Source organism: Carettochelys insculpta, chromosome 20 (genome assembly GCF_033958435.1).
Source record: "Carettochelys insculpta isolate YL-2023 chromosome 20, ASM3395843v1, whole genome shotgun sequence".
Taxonomy (NCBI): domain Eukaryota; kingdom Metazoa; phylum Chordata; order Testudines; family Carettochelyidae; genus Carettochelys; species Carettochelys insculpta.
In genome coordinates this window covers 8,682,505-8,700,057 of record NC_134156.1, presented here as the reverse complement: position 1 = coordinate 8,700,057, position 17,553 = coordinate 8,682,505, and the positions used below count along the sequence as shown (strand labels likewise).

Here is a 17,553-nt window from a genome sequence, read left to right as displayed (position 1 = left end):
ACAGCTATTATGTCTGTGCACTAGAGTAAGTCAGATTTTGAGCATCACCTAAAAATATCTGCCTTCTAGCAAGCAGTGAGGATGTAGAGTGTAGGGGCAGCACCTTCTCTGCAACAGACAAGTGCATGAGGACAGCTGTGAGCAAATACCCTCCAGATTTGGGTAGCAAGCTTGGAGGGCCTTTGCCAGGCAGGAATTGGAGTAATCCTTCTTAGGCTGGAGCCTTCTCTGACATCCTGTTGGCCTTTCTCTTCCCTAGGTTCGTGTCAGCATTACTTGGTGTTTGGTTTATATTACAAATTGGCTTTGGGTAACCGTCTATATATGATAGGAAGATATGGGGCACCTCTCCCAACTACCATGGGGGAATAAAGGAAATGGCAGGTCATACAGACTGCATGGGGTTAGCACTGGATGGAGCACTCTGTGGAAGGTAATCCTTATGGATCACCTGTCCTTCTCCAGTGGGGCTCTTCCTCAGTCTTTCCTATTCTCTGTGTTTTCAGATACTCTGGAAAATGGCAAAGAGCCAGCGTGGCCAGACGCCATGTATCCTGACCTTCACATGCCTTTCGCTCCATCCTGGTCCCTCCACTGGGCCTACAGGGATGGTCGTCTTGTAAATCTACCTGTCAGCCTGCTAGTGGAGGGAGACATTATTGCTCTGAGACCAGGGCAGGAGTCTTTTGCTTCTCTGAGAGGGATTAAGGTAATTCACTTGTCTCCTCTCTGTGCCACGTTGAAAAATTGTTTCCCAGGGTGATTTTGTTGGTGACCAGTTCCCAAAGCATGCAGTGTTCTCATTGTGTGCTTGAGCTCTTTGCACCTTGGGAACACTCCAGACTTCACCTTGTACTTCATTTGTGCAGCTAAAAGTGCTTTATTTAACTGGCTCTTCACCAGCTCCCAAATACCAGCAACTTAGGTGCACAAATGATGCCAAAACATAATGTTTCTTATCTCCACAGGACAGAAGAGAAGTGTATTGTGTTTCTGCTGATAACTGTGTTAAACACAGCTGCGTTCAATAGGACACCTTCCAGTTTTCAAGCCTTGGATGTTGCTGTTGTGATAGAAGATGAGTTTTAGTCAGGAAATCACTGTCACTAAATATTTAAAATGAACCTATGTGCAAAGTACTCTTCTCTGCTCCTTGCAGTGAAGTTGTTGCACTCGATTTGCGGATATAACTCCCAGCATGGTGTTTCCACATGCATACCTAGTGTAGGATTATGCCATTTTGATAAAAGAATGGGACTTTACCCTGCATGTCATACAGAGAAATGATGTCTTATCTGCTCTGATCTTCCCCTTTCTGCTCTCTGATAATGTACGGTGGCTATACAGGATACAGGATGGGGAAGGTGAATAAACTGCCTAAGATGTCTGAATCTACAAGCTAAGGAACAAATTGAGAAAGGAGAGCCAGGCGGGGGAATGTTTAGGTTATCCCTGCAGGACAGCAAGTGATCTCTGATCTAGACTTACCTGTTATACCATCATGTTTGATCATGATGGTCCCCTTGGTGCTAGAAATCTGAGTCGATGTGCATGTCTCCATCAGATTGCAGAATATTTTCAGGGAATCTGGGAAGACGAGGAGGAGCTGGTACCAGGAATATTACCTGGCCAATATCTTAGCTCATGCGTGGTGTAATAGTCCAATGATCAGTCCACAGCAGCGCCAGTTTAGGATGAGAAATGTAAAAGTATGCCACATCCACATGGGCAATTCTTATAGTTAATGTAGAGAAGTGGATGAAAATTATCAAAACTGCAGTTTGGCCAGGGCATCGGAATTAATGTGGCACACTTAAAAAATCACTTAGGGCTCTGTAATAAGCGCAAGTGGGCAGGATTTCTTTTTATGAATTTGAGATGGAGGAGGGAGAACTCTTTTCTTTGTTCCCCACTTGAAATAAGGTACAGAATTCATGGGAATATGAGGAAATGTGTTGTGTCCAAAAAACATGAGAAAATTCACCTTTTAAAGTTACTTTTGATGCTCTTTGTTGTCTAATGTCATGTCTACACCACGGGGGCCACAGTTGCATAGCTGTAGCACCTTAGTTATGCCATTGTAGCCCCATGGTGTAGATGTTTCTGACAGCAATGGAAGGGATTTTTCATAGGTCTAGGAACTCTGCCTCCCTAAGAAATAGTAGTTAAGTCTGTGGAAGCATTTTTTATCATCTCAGCTTTGCCTATACCGGTGGTTAGGGCAGCCCAGCTATGGTGCATGGGGTGTGTATTTTTCAGACCCTTGACCATCATAATTGTATTGACTTACCTTTCCGGCTAAATGTACTTAAGAAATGTGCATACATGTTACAGTTATGCTGAGGAGAGAGTGTTGCATTATTCAATAGGTGTTGCATTCTGCTTCACATTCAGTGCAACAATTTTGCAAATGAATTTGAAAGCATTGTTTGAACGGTGCAGGAAAGGTTTCCTCTGTCTAACAGAATTATGCTGTACTAAAGCACCAATGACTTCCAGGAGGTCTCCATTGAATTGCCTGATTGTGCAGCCTTTGGACCCCCTCTTCTGTCTTTTCTTCTTCAATTTGATAACAGGATGATGAACACATTGTTCTGGAGCCTGGAGACTTGTTTCCCCCTTTCTCTCCTCCACCTTCCCCAAGGGGTGAAGTGAAGAAGGGACCTCAGAATCCTCAACTATATCGTCTCTTTCGTGTGCTAAAGACCCCAGTGATTGACAATGTCAGGTGTGTTAAATACCGCTTCTTATGCTTGTGCAGGCTGGTTTGGTTCTTGTTGAAGCCTTGTATCAGAAGGGTGGAGCTTTGGTCTTCAGATGGATGGCGTTACCTCTTATCCATTATCTGGGAATACTAGAGCTATCAGGCACCCTGTGCTCCTTCACTGGTTCCCAGCAGCTGCTAGGTCAGATGGGTACACTAAGCCATATTCTCCAAACTGCTGGTTTAGCACCACACTTCAAACTGGTCTGTGGAGGTGGCAGCGAGATCAGAGAACTTATGCATTTGATACCATGCATTGTACTCGGCCTCATTTACACAGGGATTTGAGTTTCCTTTCTATTTTTTATTAAATCTCTGTTTCAAACTCAGAGGTCAAGGCTAGTTGTCAACTCTCTAGTGAGAGACTTCTGTGAATTGTGGACACAGATGTTTGAGTCTGTAGAGAGTGCTAAACCTACAGGCATAGTTGCTCTGCTTTTTAGGGCAGTGTAATTGTAAAAAGTAAAGTGCTAATTCTTGGATGAGGGAAAAGAAGAAAGCATGAGGCAGGTGTTTGATTGTTACTTGAGCTGTTTCAGCTGGGAGGCAAAGCCCATTTTTAGAACTGAGTGGGAAATACTTTTTCATATGACTATTGATTTTTCCACTCTGAGTGGGTGGGATTCTCTGCAAGTGCCATTTCTCCTTCAGATTTAATCAGTAACATCATTGACCTTTCTGGTCAGTTGCAGATGTGGGTTTTTGAATGTACTCTGACCAGAGGTGCAGATTGGGGTGTGACAGCTGCAGTCAAACTGCTGAAGAGTCAAAGGGATTTTACCATATTTACTTGTGTCAAGTGCAAAGCTAGCCGTCTAGAATGCCAGCCTTTGGGTCTCTGAATCAGTCATCAGGATGAACTAAAGAGCTTACAGTGGAGGAAGATGCAGTGTTAGGACCTTGGGACTGTTGGCTGGTATGGCATGGGCCGGGGCTACTAACTTGTCTTAATCTTACAGGTGGTGTCTGGACATGGCATTGTCCCGTCCTGTGACGGCTCTGGATAATGAGAGGTTCACAGTGCAGTCAGTGATGCTGAAGTACGCTGTTCCCATTGTATTGGTAGGTCTGACTTTCAAGCCCCTGCTGTTGATGGTCAGTGCGGTTCCAGTGTTGCCAAAGGAGCAGGCCAGGACTATCCCAGTAGAAGTGCAGAACCCGGTGGCTTTCATGAGACATTCCAGCTAGTCTCTCATCCTATGATCAGTTTGGGTAGCTCAGAAAAGCAGAGAGAAGGTACTGAGCAGCTTGTAAGTAGGTGTAGCAATGTGATGGGGTGGAGAGTGCCGGGGTCGGGGGGAGATTTAGTAATGCAGTAACACACCAGCGTTGTCCACTTGGATTTTGCATGGCTGGCAGTTTTAATGGGACTGGAGTGGTGAGGGTCTGCTGAGGGATTTTCTCTGTTTTAACTGTCAGGCTGGCTTCCTGATCACCAATGCTGTGCGCTTCATTTTCGTGGCTCCTGGAGTTGCTTCATGGCAGTACACTCTTCTTCAGCTGCAGGTAAAGGAGTCTCCTGTGCCTACCCCACTCGCTCCTAACCAGCTAGTTTCCCTTTTTCACAAACCTTCCATGCCGTGCTAGAGTTGCTTTCCTCTCTGTGCTCGCCAACATAAGGTGAAGCACCCAGCTGAACAGTTATCAGGACAGCAGCTCCTTAGCGTTCCCAACAGGGTGGGGTTTAATTTATCTGCCTAGGGTATTTTTTTCTTTTTAATATTAGGGCTTAATGCCAGATCCATTGTGAAAACTGACTGCAAGTGGGGGTGAACTGCTGACTGCCTGTTTTATGGCAAATCCCATGGGCTGTGATTGCCTTTCCCTGAGGGCTCCTCATTGTATTGCACTACTTTCAGTCTTTGCAAACTGCCTCCTTTGCTCCTGCCATTGCCCTGCCTCTGTTTGGTGAAGGGGAGGTCATGAGACAGGCGCAGTTCTAGCTTCATTGCTGTGTCTAGATGGTGACCTCTAATGTTTTTTTCAGGTGAATGGCGTGTTGCCCATCCTTCCACTGCTCTTTCCTGTCCTGTGGGTTCTTGCTACAGCCTGTGGAGAAGCCAGAGTCCTGGCCCAGATGAGCAAGACCTCATCCACCTCTCTGGTAGATATTTCCTCATTTCAGGTCATTATGTGCTGAAGGAGGGACAGAGAAGGTGATGGGCTCGGTGAGAGGAAAGCTGAGGGCAGGCTGCTCATCTCAAATATTACAGTTGGGCAACGGTGTTGGGTCCTGTCCTGTCCATCCTCTGGGGAGCAGTGCTGTGTTGCTCCTTACAGTACACCCCCATATTGTAAGGCAGGGGTGCACACAGGGGGGGTGAAACATTTCATAAGGTCGGGGGGGGGGACACAGCACGATTTGGGTGTTGGGTTTCGGGCTCATCCATCTCATTAAAAGTGTTGAAATATGTTACTGTTTTTATGTCTGTGTATTCACATTTATATACTGACTAATGAAGTTTTTACATTCTGCATATTTATTTTCTTACACACGCTGAAAGGGTTTTTTTTCATATGAACGTAACTAAAATGTCCATTGGTTTGGATTACAATAGACAGGTTTGGGGGTGGGGGCAGGGCACTAATTAAAGGGATAAAAAGTGGGGCCTGACCATAAAAAGTTTGCTCACCACTGCTGTAAGGAACAACAGACTTTCCCATACTCTACAGCCCCATACCAGCTGGCTCAAGGTGTCTCTTGGAGTTTATTCCACAGTCAAGTAGGTCCCTTTAAGGCAGGTTCTGTGGACCAGCTGATGGAGAATTGTACCTTAGACTGGGAGTTTAAACTGAAACTGCCTTTTTTGTTCCTAGATGTATGGCTTTACATTTGACCGTGTTGAGGTACATATTGATCACTTGTAACTGTAAACAGGGAATTGGGTTAGGTTTAGGCTTAGGGTTTTCCAAGTGATCGGAGTGGTCTGTGTTAGTGATCTGTTCTCTTAATTGTTTAGCACTCCCTGATCTTTGTGTCAGTTGGCAGTTTTATCAGTGAAGACGTCATATTCTTCCAGATCATTGGTAAAGGTATTAATAACATAGGGCCGAGAACCAATACTTGTGGGACTCCTTTGGAAATACCTACTCAGTGATAATTCCCTGTTTACAGTTACATTTTGAGATGTATCAGGGACAGTTATTAGTCCATTTAATGTGTGCCCATCATTCTAGTTCCTTAGTAAAAATGTGCTGTACTAAGTCAGATGCCTTTCAGTAGTCTAAATGAGTAGTATTATCTTTAGCAACCAAATGTGTAAAGTGATCAAAAAATTATATCAAGTTAGACAGGTCTGTTTTTCATAAACCCTTGTTGATAGATTTAATTATATTACCATCATAATTATTTATTAATTCAGTCCTGTAACATACTGTCACAGATTGGTGCACTTTGAGTAGCCTTCTGCAGCATGACAGGCACACTGGCCTCAATTTTCCTTCTCTGAGTCTCAAGTAAATCCATTTCAGGCTCTTTTGCTTAAATAGTGCCCCTCCTTAGAGCCAATCTGGTACCAAAACTCAATTAATTACTCCCCAATAAAAATCCCAAACCTAGTCCATTTCTCATCTCCAGGGTATATAATCCTTAAAACTGCACTCTTTCTAGTGGAAATTCCCACAGGCTCTCTGATGGGAGATGGTTATTATCAGGGGAGTGTTCCTCGCTCCCTCTGTCCCCTCTCCTGGTTCCTCTGAGTCAGACCCTGAAGATGTCATCAAGTAAGCGCCTCTGCTGCTCTCCTGCCTCCAGTTTTCCACAGCACTTGGCTCTGGTGGTGTAGTTGAGAGACAGCAGGCAATTCCCTGGCCTTCAGCCCTCTCAGGCTCTTTAGAATTGTCTGTCTGGCTTGGGAGATGCCAGCCAGAAAACCCCTCTCACTTTCCTTTTAACGTCCACCTTCTCTCGGGATCCACAATCAGTTTCTTGGCTCTGGCAGCTCTCACCTACTGCCTTTTCCATTTGCAACAGTGGTGTGTGCTCTCAGGTTCCCCTGATTTACCATGTTTCTCACCCCTCTCTGTCATAACCCCCAGACGCTGCCTTTCCCGTCTTATTTGGACAAATGAGAGCACCTGATTTAGCAGAGGGGCATTTGACCTATTTCATTTACTGGGGCCTGCCATGCTGCGACACAATCATTCCATTATTTTGCTCAATTGAAGTCACACTGATAGGCCTATTATTACTTGGGTCATTTCCCCTTTTTAAATTTTGGCACAACACTAGTCTTCTTCTAATCTTCTGGAATGTCCCCTGTGTTCCAGGACTTACTGAAAATCAACATTATAGTGGTTTAGAGAGATACTTGGCCAGCTCTTTTTAAACTCTTGGCTCCAAGTTATTGGGAATAATTGATTTAAAGATGTATTATTTTGACATCAGTTTAACAGGTGTCAAAATAATAGTTAATGTAGGGATGGTAAATATTTCATCATGTATTCATATCATGTGATAATAATTTGGCTTGTTCCCCAATACAGAACAGAAATATTTATTGAACACTTCTTCCTTTTCTTCATTATTGTGACAATTCTACCGGTTGCATCTACTGATGTACTAATATCATTGTTATGGTTCCTTTTATTCTTGATACGCTTCACTCAAAACAACTCTGAAACTCTTCCATATTGTCTGTAATTCTGCTGGCTGTAGATTTCTTTTTACCCATTTCATTTCCTTATTAACTTTCTATAGTGTCTAGCTTCTAATTTATATTCATTATTGTTGGTTTCCTCTTTTTTGTATGTGTTATGTTTTTATCTTTTTAATTGTTTCTTTCACTTTTCTTCTAAACCAGGCTGGTTTGCGATTCAGTGTACGATTCTTTCTTGATTGTGGCCCCTTGGGGGGGATTTATTAAAATTTTCTTAAACATTTCCTAGTGATCATTCACATTTCTGTATGTAAATTTTCTCCCTGCTGTTTCGCTCTTATGTGTTTCTTAACTTTTATGAATTGGCCCAGCTGGGAGTGTTGATGATTGAGACTTCCTTCTATGTACATTTGCACCCACTGTTTTGTTTGTTTTGTGAGCAGTTCCTTTTTCAGGGGAGATCAGAATTCCCCCTCGTTGGATGCAAAACACTAAACTGTGTAAACTTTGTAATTTTCCACTCCTTCCAAACTCTGTGTGATTACACCTTGTCTCCATCTCTGCTTTCATCTCCTAGTCTAGAGCCCACATTTTTCTTCTGTATCCCTGCTGTTATAGCTGAACCACCTTTTGAAACCAATTCAAACACTGCCTCCTTCTGCCTCAAAATACCAGCCTAAGAAAGAGCTGCCTCCAGGTGCATCTACCTAGTGTCAGCTATTTCATTAGTCTGTAAGCTCGTCAGGGCAAGGACCCTGCATCCAGCCATGGCCTTTATGGCACCAAGCATGGTGCTTATGCTTATCAGATGAATGATGGCCCACTGGAGACAGTATAGTGGATTTGATGGTGTGATGGGTTCAGTAGCAGAGATCCCCTTGAGACTGTCACTTGATATGGTGAAATACCACGGAGTCTGCCTGCCTGCCCTCTGGGGCACTCCACTACTGTTTCCTGCTCAGCCAGACCCTCCGATCTCACCCAGCGATGGGACAGAGTTGGGGTCACAGCCCACAGCAGAATGACACGGACACTTAGATCAGCTCAGTCAAGGAGACTTGCCACAGCAGCCGTGTGCACAGCCCCAATGGGACCAGAACACCAGATAAATCTGTCTTTTTCTGCATAAAGGTTTATTCAGAGCAAGCTCGTAAGTGTTCACCCCCTTTAGAAATGAGAAGTGTGCATAGTGGTTGTTCCAACTCCTCCCCCGACAACCATTCAGTTATTTACACTGGGTTTGTTAATAAATAAAAGTAATTCTATTAAGTATAAAAAGTAGGATTTAAGTAGTTGCAGTAGGAGACAGATCAAAGTTAATTACTGAGCAAAATTGAACAAAACATGCCAGCTAAGCCTAATAGTCAACAAAACTTTTTGCATTGCAACTTGTTATGTTAAGAGTAGTTTTAATCATCTTATCTCACAAGCTGGGAGGCCTCCCAAATTGGGCCTGATCCTTCTTAATGGTGTTTTCCAGGTTGTTGCACAAACACCTTAGATGGTAAACAGGGGTGTCCTGGCATCCGGCAGCTGCTCCTGTATCTGGTTCCCTGCCTATATATGGATTTTTCCCAAGGTGGGAATCCTTTGTGTTCAGTTTAAACTTTTTCACGCTTCCCGTGGAAAAGTACGGCATCTAAAATGGGTTCCAGCATCAGATGACCTGGCCACATGTCTTGGCAGAACCAGTCATAGTCCAGGCTTATAGGAAAAGCAAGACTCTTCAAAGATGATTGTCCCAAATTCCAGATGATTAAGTTCCTTGAGTACTACTAAAGTTCTTCACTTAAGCACATCTACATTAGCTGACAGGTTTATACTTCATATTTTCACTTCAAATACAGGAATGATACATGCACACATAGAACATGTATATTCAGGAGATTACGAGTTTTCCAGTGATCCCTAACAAGAATTATTTTGCTTAAAGCATATTTGAGTTGTGCATTTTCATAATCATAAGCATATTTCCATAAAGAATACCGAATACACCATCAAAGATGGACAGTTGGTCTCTTTTCTTATGGCAGTTGAGAACAGGGCCCCTTCGTTCACCTTCCAGAAGGAATAGTATTCATGAAGGGATGTGTTTTGTTTACTTTTTCTGAATACACTGATACTAACTGGTCTCTTCTATTGCTATAGCTGGCCAAGTTTTCTGAGGACACTCTCAGCAGCTACACAGAGATGGTATCTTCTCAGGTACTGTTGATACTGTTTCTTTTTTTTTTTTTTTTTTAAAAAAAAAACCAGTCTTTCACTCTCTCTTGTTTCGTGGTGTGTTCCATAAGATCCTTCCTTCCTCCTTCTGTGGGCTCCCGCTGGTCCCTAACCCTTTGATGCTGGTCTCAGATACCTGCTGCCACTTTCTGTTGCTGCTTTATTCAGCTCTGCTGGCAAGTTGAATGTCTTTCCCGCACACCGTCTCATGTAGAAACTGCCCTACTGACTAGGGCTGAGGTAAATGAGACAAATGGTTCACCTTGTACACTTCAAATTGCTGCAAATTACAATTCTGTTGAGGTTTGGAAACTGAGATCTCCTGTCTCAGCAAAAGCTTCTGTTTCAAGTTGTGTTGGTTGCTGTTCCACCTATGAAATGACTGGTACATGATAGGAGGCTGGGGCAGACTTTAGCTTAAATTAAAAAAAATAAACAGCTTTCATCCAATCAAAACTAGTGAACAGGCTGATGGGAAGTGGCAGTAAGATTGGAGCCATGACAGAGATGAGAAGTGAAGAAAAGAAAGTGAGTCATTAGAGAGAAAGTCCTGATCCTTCTTTACCAACATCTTAATGAGCTTGTGTACAGTCTGGATCCAGCCCTGCTGCAAATTACATCACTCCTGATCGAACAGGGGAAAGATATTGTCTTGCCTAATCTGGCATTAGGTTTTCAGTTTCCTTGGGAAGAAGAGTGATTTCCAGGGTTAATTAGACATCTCTAAATGTCACCAGGTTCACTCCCCTTGCCACTGCTAGTCCTCTCTCGCACTCATATCACTGTCTCTGAAAATTTCCTTATCTTTTGTGCCATTTTATTCTTTAGCTGAGCTGTGCAATTCAGTGCTCGAGCAGTTCAAAAGGATTTCTTCCTGTCTGTGTGAATGAGTACCTTTTTTCTGCTTCTGTGCAAGGGCCTTGGCCCTGAGAAAGTATCTGGGTTAAACATGGCCTTTTTGTTGTAAATTAACTATTGTTCCGCATTTGTGACTACAGCTATGGTGAGTTCTAATCTGTCTAGGTCACATGGCCCCTTTCACCATAGTATCTGAGCACTGAAGGAGTTCAAGCACAGGAGAGGTGATGTAAGGTCTCAGCAATCCAGAAATGCATTTAAAGCCTGCAGCTCACCATCAAAATGCAGAGCCATTTCAGCTGGGAGCAAGAAACATACAGCTCTGAGGCTGGGACTTGATCCCAGATTTACAGAGGCGAGCCCATATGTGTTAGCCATGTGTCATCCAGTCTCTGTTTGAGATACCCCGTGGGAGATTCTGTGATAGCAGCATGTTTAATTGGTAGTATTTTCCCTCATGCAAACCTTCCTTTGGTTATTCAGGGATTTGATTTTTAGTTAAATGGGATGGGAATGTAATGGTTCTAGCAGGAGATAGAACCCAGACTCCTGACTCACTGATTTACCTTGGGCCAGTCACTACACCTGAGTGCCTCAATTGTCCCCTCTGAAAATGAGTTTAACAGGCAGGGGGTCGGGCACTGAAATCTTTCATCTAAGGATCTGAGCACACTGTTTAGAAAAAAGAATCCAAGAGTCAGCATCAACTTAACTAAGGTGAAATCCCTTCATAATTCCCATATGTGTTTTCTTGGAAGACTGGTAGCCCTAGCAAAATCCCTGTTCAGGGAACAGACTTGCTGTTTGCATTCGGCACAGGGAGTGTCCTTGCCTTTGACTTCAGCTTGCTCACACTTAAATTCCTGTCCCCTGGTAATGCATAGTTTCCCAGGGGGTCTTGGGTTCAAACCTGTAAGCATTTTTGTTAACTTCACACATCCCTCCTCCCCCTTCCTCACTCAGGCTATCCCCAGCGAATTGTCACCTGTGATCTGCTTCTCTGACAGGAAATGATACGTTGTATTTGGAGCCACTTTCTGTGTGTTTTAAAAGGCAAATCTCCAACACTCAGCTTCACCTCCAGCTTACTTCACAGCCTAGGATCTGTCACTGTAAGTATCACTAGATTGTCACAAGGAAGGCACCTAAACAGGACGTGGTGCTTTCGTCAATTGCTGTGAAAATCCCATAAGAAACAGGGCTGTATGTGTTCTGAGTAAAAGCCTTGTGGGGTTTCTAGACTCCTGAGGGTTGAAAGAGTCCTCTCTGAAAAGTCCTGGAAGTTGGGAGAGATTCCAGAAGAATGGAAAAGGGCAAAATATATTGCCCATCTATAAAAAAGGGAAATAAAAGCAGCCCAGGAAACTACAGAACAGTGTATCTTCTGTGCCTATAGAGATAATGAAGCAAGTAATTAAGGAATTCATCTGCAAACATCTGGAAGAAGATAAGGTGGTAGGTAACAGCCACCATGGATTTGTAAAGAACAAATCATGTCAAACCAATCTGATAGTTTTTTGTTAGGATAACGAGGAGGGATAAAAATTGTTCTCCTTGGCCTCCTTGACTTAAACTGCAGCAAGGGAGGTTTGGTTTGGACATTAGGAAAAACTTCCTAACTCTCAGGGGCTACGTCTACACTAGCCCCAAACTTCGAAATGGCCACGCAAATGGCCATTTCGAAGTTTACTGATGAAGCGCTAAAATGCATATTTAGCGCTTCATTAGCATGCGGGCAGCTGCGGCACTTCGAAATTGACGCACTTTGCTGTTGCGCGGCTCATCCCGACAGGGCTCTTTTTCGAAAGGACCCCGCCTACTTCGAAGTGCCCTTATTCCCATGAGCTGAGGGGAAAAAGGGGACTTCGAAGTAGGCAGGGTCCTTTCGAAAAGGAGCCCCGTCGGGACGAGCCGTGCGGCGGCGAGGCGCATCAATTTCGAAGTGCCGCGGTCACCTGCGTGCTAATGAAGCGCTGAATATGCATTTCAGCGCTTCATTAGTAAACTTCGAAATGGCCATTTGCGTGGCCATTTCGAAGTTTCTGGCTAGCGTAGACACGGCCAGGGTGGTTAAATACCGGAATAAATTGCCTAGTGAGATTGCCTAGAGAGAGATTTAAGAGCAGGTTGGATAGACATCTATCAAGGATGGGCTAGATGGTTCTTGGCCCTGCTGTGAGGTCAGGGGACTGGACTCAGTGACTTCTTGAGGTCCATTCCAGTTCTACTGTTCTACGATTCTATGAAGGGGATTTATAATCTCCTTTGTGAAGTGCTTTGAGATCTAATGTGGGAAAGTGCTGTGTAAGAGAGAGACACCTATATACTAAGATTTCAGGATTCTCAGTGTGAGGCAATGGAAACTGCTATATTTGTGGCTGAGAGCACATTTTGTTTTGAATAGCACCACGTTCAGTTACTGCTGGGATTCAACATCCCTTCCCATCCAATTTTTAAGCTCTCATCTGCTTTTTTTTTTTTTTTAAAAACACTTCTAAATTATGGGTGACAGCATGAGTGTTAACCTAATTATAACTGTCCTTCAACCAAATGGGCACTTATATGCTTATGAGCATACTTCTAGTAAAAATAGTGGTTTAGACATTCAGCATGGTCTGGTAGCTTAAATCCAGGCCATACATATTCTTTGGGTCCATTCCTACTCTGCTGATGGCATTAGGAAAAAATCTTTTAATCTCTCTGGGCCTTCCTGTACTGATTTGGCAAACAGGCACAATATTAATCTTCTGTTTTTGGATTTCATGCTTAGTTTTAAAAGGTCCTAAAATGAAACCTGCACTGAGTGACCATTAATTCAGATGGAACCAAGTTGCACTCAGTACACCTGGGAGTGCGCTTTTAGAGTGCGCTGTCAAGATGGTATGTTGCTTACCAAGGGACTTTAGTCCAGCTTTGTGTCTGGAAACTGCTGGGTCTTTGTGTTGTTTGTTTCTGTGAATATATATATTTTAGACATCAACTCACTCGGTGTTTATAATTATGAGGGATGTTTCGGGATGTCTTGGGGTGTTTTAGGTACTTTGCTGCGTAGACAAGCAGGGGATACTATCCTGGCCAAATCCCAGTCCAGAGACTGTTCTGTTCTTCAGTGGGAAGGTGGAAGCCCCTCATGATAGCCATGAAGATCTGACAGATGAACTCTCCACACGTTCCTTCTGCCACCCAGAAATGGACGAGGAGGTGAGGGATGGATCATCAACACAGTGATGCTTGGCTTTCAGCATGGCTTAGCTGGCAGCCTTAGCACTACCTGCCAGGCAAATTGATGCATTTCATGATCTGGCAGGTCTTGCAATGGTGTAGGAAAGCAAGTGTTAAGCTCCTGTAGGAGAGCTTTGTTGCTTGAATGATTCAGGAATGGTGAGTACAAGCTCCTCTAATGAATGTCATGTCCAGTCCTCTTCAGTAAAGCCCTATCGCCAGCTATTCAGATTCAAGCCTGGGTAGAACATGTTTGGCACCACACAAATCGGTAGTGGGAATTTCACATTCCAGCTCAAATGTCTCATCGCTATTCACCTCTTTGTTCTCTTGCAGCCTCACGAAAGGGATGCTCTGCTCTCTGGTCCCATGATGGATTTGGTCCATGTTGCCAAGGAACAGGAGAGGAGCGACTGGTCTAGTGATACCCCGAAATCTTCTGATGTCCACCTCCACAGAAAGCCAAACAGTAGAAGCAAGCATCCGTCAGGATCCACTGTGAGCTTCAGCAAAGACACAGAGGGTGGTGAGGAGGAGGCAACCCAGGTAAGGTATGCAAAAGTGGATGCAGTCAGCCTCTCGCTGAGCAGTAAGAGTGTTGAGTGGAGAACGAATCCTGTCCACCCCCTGATTTGAGTTAGAGGATGGCCAACTGTGTATGAGTTAAGTAAGGAAAAGAGCAGCTTAATCTTATACTCTGTGCCTTTCTCTGGCCTTGTGTATGGAAAGATCCCTCCCCCACCCCCAATCAAAATCACACTAAAATGAGGAATGATTGGCAGACACACATTTTTTAGACTGCAAGTTACAGCCAGCACAGTAATCCTATTGGCTCTCACACTTTTGGCTTTCTCCTCTTTCGGTGGGATAAAGGAACTGCTCATTTCAAGGGGCCAGCTTCAAAGGTTGATGATTTAGTGACTGCTACTAATGGCTGCAGATGAGTGAACAAGTTGAGAAGCTTCCTCCTCATCCTGCTGGTGATGCTAGGTCTCTGCTAGGTGAACTGCTGGTTTGGCTCTGGAGCACATGCTTGTGTGGTACCTGAGAATGGCGAAACTGGATTTGACCACCTACCCCATATGCTATCCTTCAATAGTGGCCGGTATCAGGTGCTTCAGAGGGGATGAACCAGGCGATTTATCAAGTGACCCAACCCCTATCGTGCAGTTCCAGCTTGTAGGAGTCAGAAATTCAGAGATACCTGGTACACGGGGTTGGATGTGTAACCATGCTGGCTAACAGCCCTTGATGGACTCTGTGAACTTACCTAATTCTTTTTGAACCCTGTTATACTTTAGCCTTCCCATCATCTCCTAGCAACAAGTTCCACAGGTTGACTGTGTGTTGTGACAAGTATTTATTCCATTTGTTTTAAATCTGCCTGTTCATGTCATTGGTGACCCCTGGTTTGTGTGTTATGAGAAGTGGCAAACAATTACTTCTCTATTTACTTTCCTTACATCATTCACAGTTATACTAATAGACTAATATCCTTGGCCTGCATCCCAGAGATCTGGCCAAATGAAGAAAACAGATTTTTAAATACATGGTTCAAATTTGTTTTGTTACTGCGATTTATTATTTATGAACATTTAATTGATCCCCAAGCAATCAAGAAGTATAGGTAAATCCTGAAACTGACAATGAATTCTATTAGAAAGGCATTATTTCATTTTCTTTTATCAGAAATGTCATTTAATCAGTCAGGGACCAGATTTTTTACACCATGTAACAGGTGACCAATTTCTGACCATAAAATACTGAATACTAGTAATGGATACTTCACCTACAGGATGTCGAATCTCCATTTGTGGTGGATGTAGAATTATGCAAGATACAGAGCCAAGGTGCTATGATAATATGAATAGTAAATAATACATTCACAAAACCAGAACTGGATTGTGAATAGTTCATGAAGTCAAAAGCAAAACAACAACAAAAACCCACCACCACAACAGTGCCATATTAACCAAATTCAGATTTCATTGAATACAATTAACTAGCAACCCTGGCTACTCGTGTGTATTGATTGTGCTTGCAGATATTTTAAATTTGCATCATGATAGTTCCATGAATGTCAATGGAGTTATTGTTGAATTACCCAAGTATAACCAAGGAGAGAGTTGCCCATAGTATCTTCACGACAAATTAAGACCCTAAATAAAATAAAATAAGACTCCCACCTGGCCTACGTCAGCTGAGTGGTAATGGGTTTGCTGCTTAAGCAGGACTCACAAAGATGTGCTGTCTGCTGGAGCAAATGTCTGTGTATCTGTTTAGTGTTGCCTGCTTCAGTAGCTAACCTGCAAGGGGAAAGCAGTCAGAGAAGAATCTCACTTCATTCCCCTTGCACATCTGTCAGGGTGAACTGCATATCCATTTCCAGAGAAGAAAAGCATCTCTTAACTGAAGGTTCTTTCCCCTGAAAGAGTTGGTTCTTTCATGGACAGGGAGGCATCTGTTGCTAGTGTCTATGACAAGGACATTCACATATGCACTTGTGCATTTAGGGGCTGTTACACCCCTTCTTCTCTCAGGAGACTTCAGCCCCATCCCTCAAACGTCTTTTGTCTTATCCAGCAGGATTGATCTGATCTGAGTTTGTTCATGCACCCACTTACGGCAATCATAAAACTCCCACAGATTTCAGTGGGGGGAAGGCTCAGGCACCTACTCTTTGTTTTACTAAATGTGTTATTAGGAAGTAGTTTAATCTTCCTGTGAAGCCCCTGTGTTTTTTACAGTAGTCACTCCCTCACAGTCTCCTTTGGTTTTCCTCCCTTAGAGTTTGGACCATGAAAAAAATCATTGTTTTCACTCCTCTGGAGAATCTCAGACTGTTGAACTAAGGAAACTGGTACTTTTGATAGGCGGAGGAAGCAATGGCTTGTTAATCTTCCCTGCTGTCTCTTCTGCTAAGGGCTTACAAGCTTGGGATGGGAATTGGAGCCTCTCTGTCAACTGCAGTCCATTATAACTAACCAGGTTTTTCCTGCATGTTTGGTCAGGCTGGTGGTGACATTGAGGGAGTCGCCTGTGAGGCTGAAGACTTTGTATGTGACTACCACCTCGAAATGCTCAGCCTGTCCCAGGACCAGCAGAACCCCTCCTGCATTCAGTTCGATGACTCCAACTGGCAGATGCACTTAACCTCTCTGAAGCCGCTGGGCTTGAATGTGCTGCTCAACCTGTGCAATGCCAGTGTGACAGAGCGCCTGTGCCGTTTCTCTGACCACCTCTGCAACATTGCCCTCCAGGAGACCCACAATGCCGTGCTGCCTGTCCATGTGCCCTGGGGGCTCTGTGAGCTTGCCAGACTAATAGGTAAGGAAAAACCAAACAAGGAGACCTCTGAGAAATGGGTGCAAGCTTTCACAGTAATTTTACTAAACCTGCTAAATGCTGGGAGGCTACCAGAATGGTGCCTCTTTGTTAACTGGAAAGCTGGAGTGCAGATCTGACTCTGATTGCCTTTCATGGGGTCAATGGCCAGAAGTTTGACATCAGCTTTGTCGCCAGTTTCATTGGAGAGTTCATTGCTGACAGGTTCAGACGTGGTGCTGCAGTTATTGAGAGACGTACATGGCTAGAAGTTCTTTTCAAGCCAGCACTAGCCAAATTCTGTAAAGTTCACATCCTTCAGTGTTATGGACAGCAGCAATGCTGATTAAGAAGCTTTTTGCCCCACAGTGGACAAAGAATGACCAATAAGAGTGATTGAATTGCTCACTCTGGTGTCTTTGTCAGTGCTACTGTTTAGGCTTATGTGTATTACAGAGAAACTGGCAGTGGCTATCTGCGAATAATATATAGCACTTCACATCTTCAGTACTCCGTAATCTGCATCCCAACCTTGCGAAGTAGATAAATATCAATGTCCCGCTT

At 43.8% G+C, this 17,553-nt stretch overlaps 1 protein-coding gene across 2 annotated transcripts in view; it reads left to right on the top strand.

Moving 5' to 3' along the window:
* TMEM94 (transmembrane protein 94) overlaps positions 1-17,553 on the top strand; it is a 118,492-nt gene that overhangs the window by 45,901 nt on the left and 55,038 nt on the right. For both annotated transcript variants that reach the window (XM_075014849.1, XM_075014850.1), the window contains exons 6-15: positions 507-709; positions 2,577-2,728; positions 3,724-3,826; positions 4,184-4,270; positions 4,752-4,868; positions 9,511-9,567; positions 11,451-11,555; positions 13,480-13,644; positions 14,002-14,211; positions 16,677-16,992. In XM_075014849.1, coding sequence (XP_074870950.1) covers positions 507-709; positions 2,577-2,728; positions 3,724-3,826; positions 4,184-4,270; positions 4,752-4,868; positions 9,511-9,567; positions 11,451-11,555; positions 13,480-13,644; positions 14,002-14,211; positions 16,677-16,992 — 1,515 coding nt within the window. The remainder of the gene's footprint in view (positions 1-506; positions 710-2,576; positions 2,729-3,723; positions 3,827-4,183; positions 4,271-4,751; positions 4,869-9,510; positions 9,568-11,450; positions 11,556-13,479; positions 13,645-14,001; positions 14,212-16,676; positions 16,993-17,553) is intronic.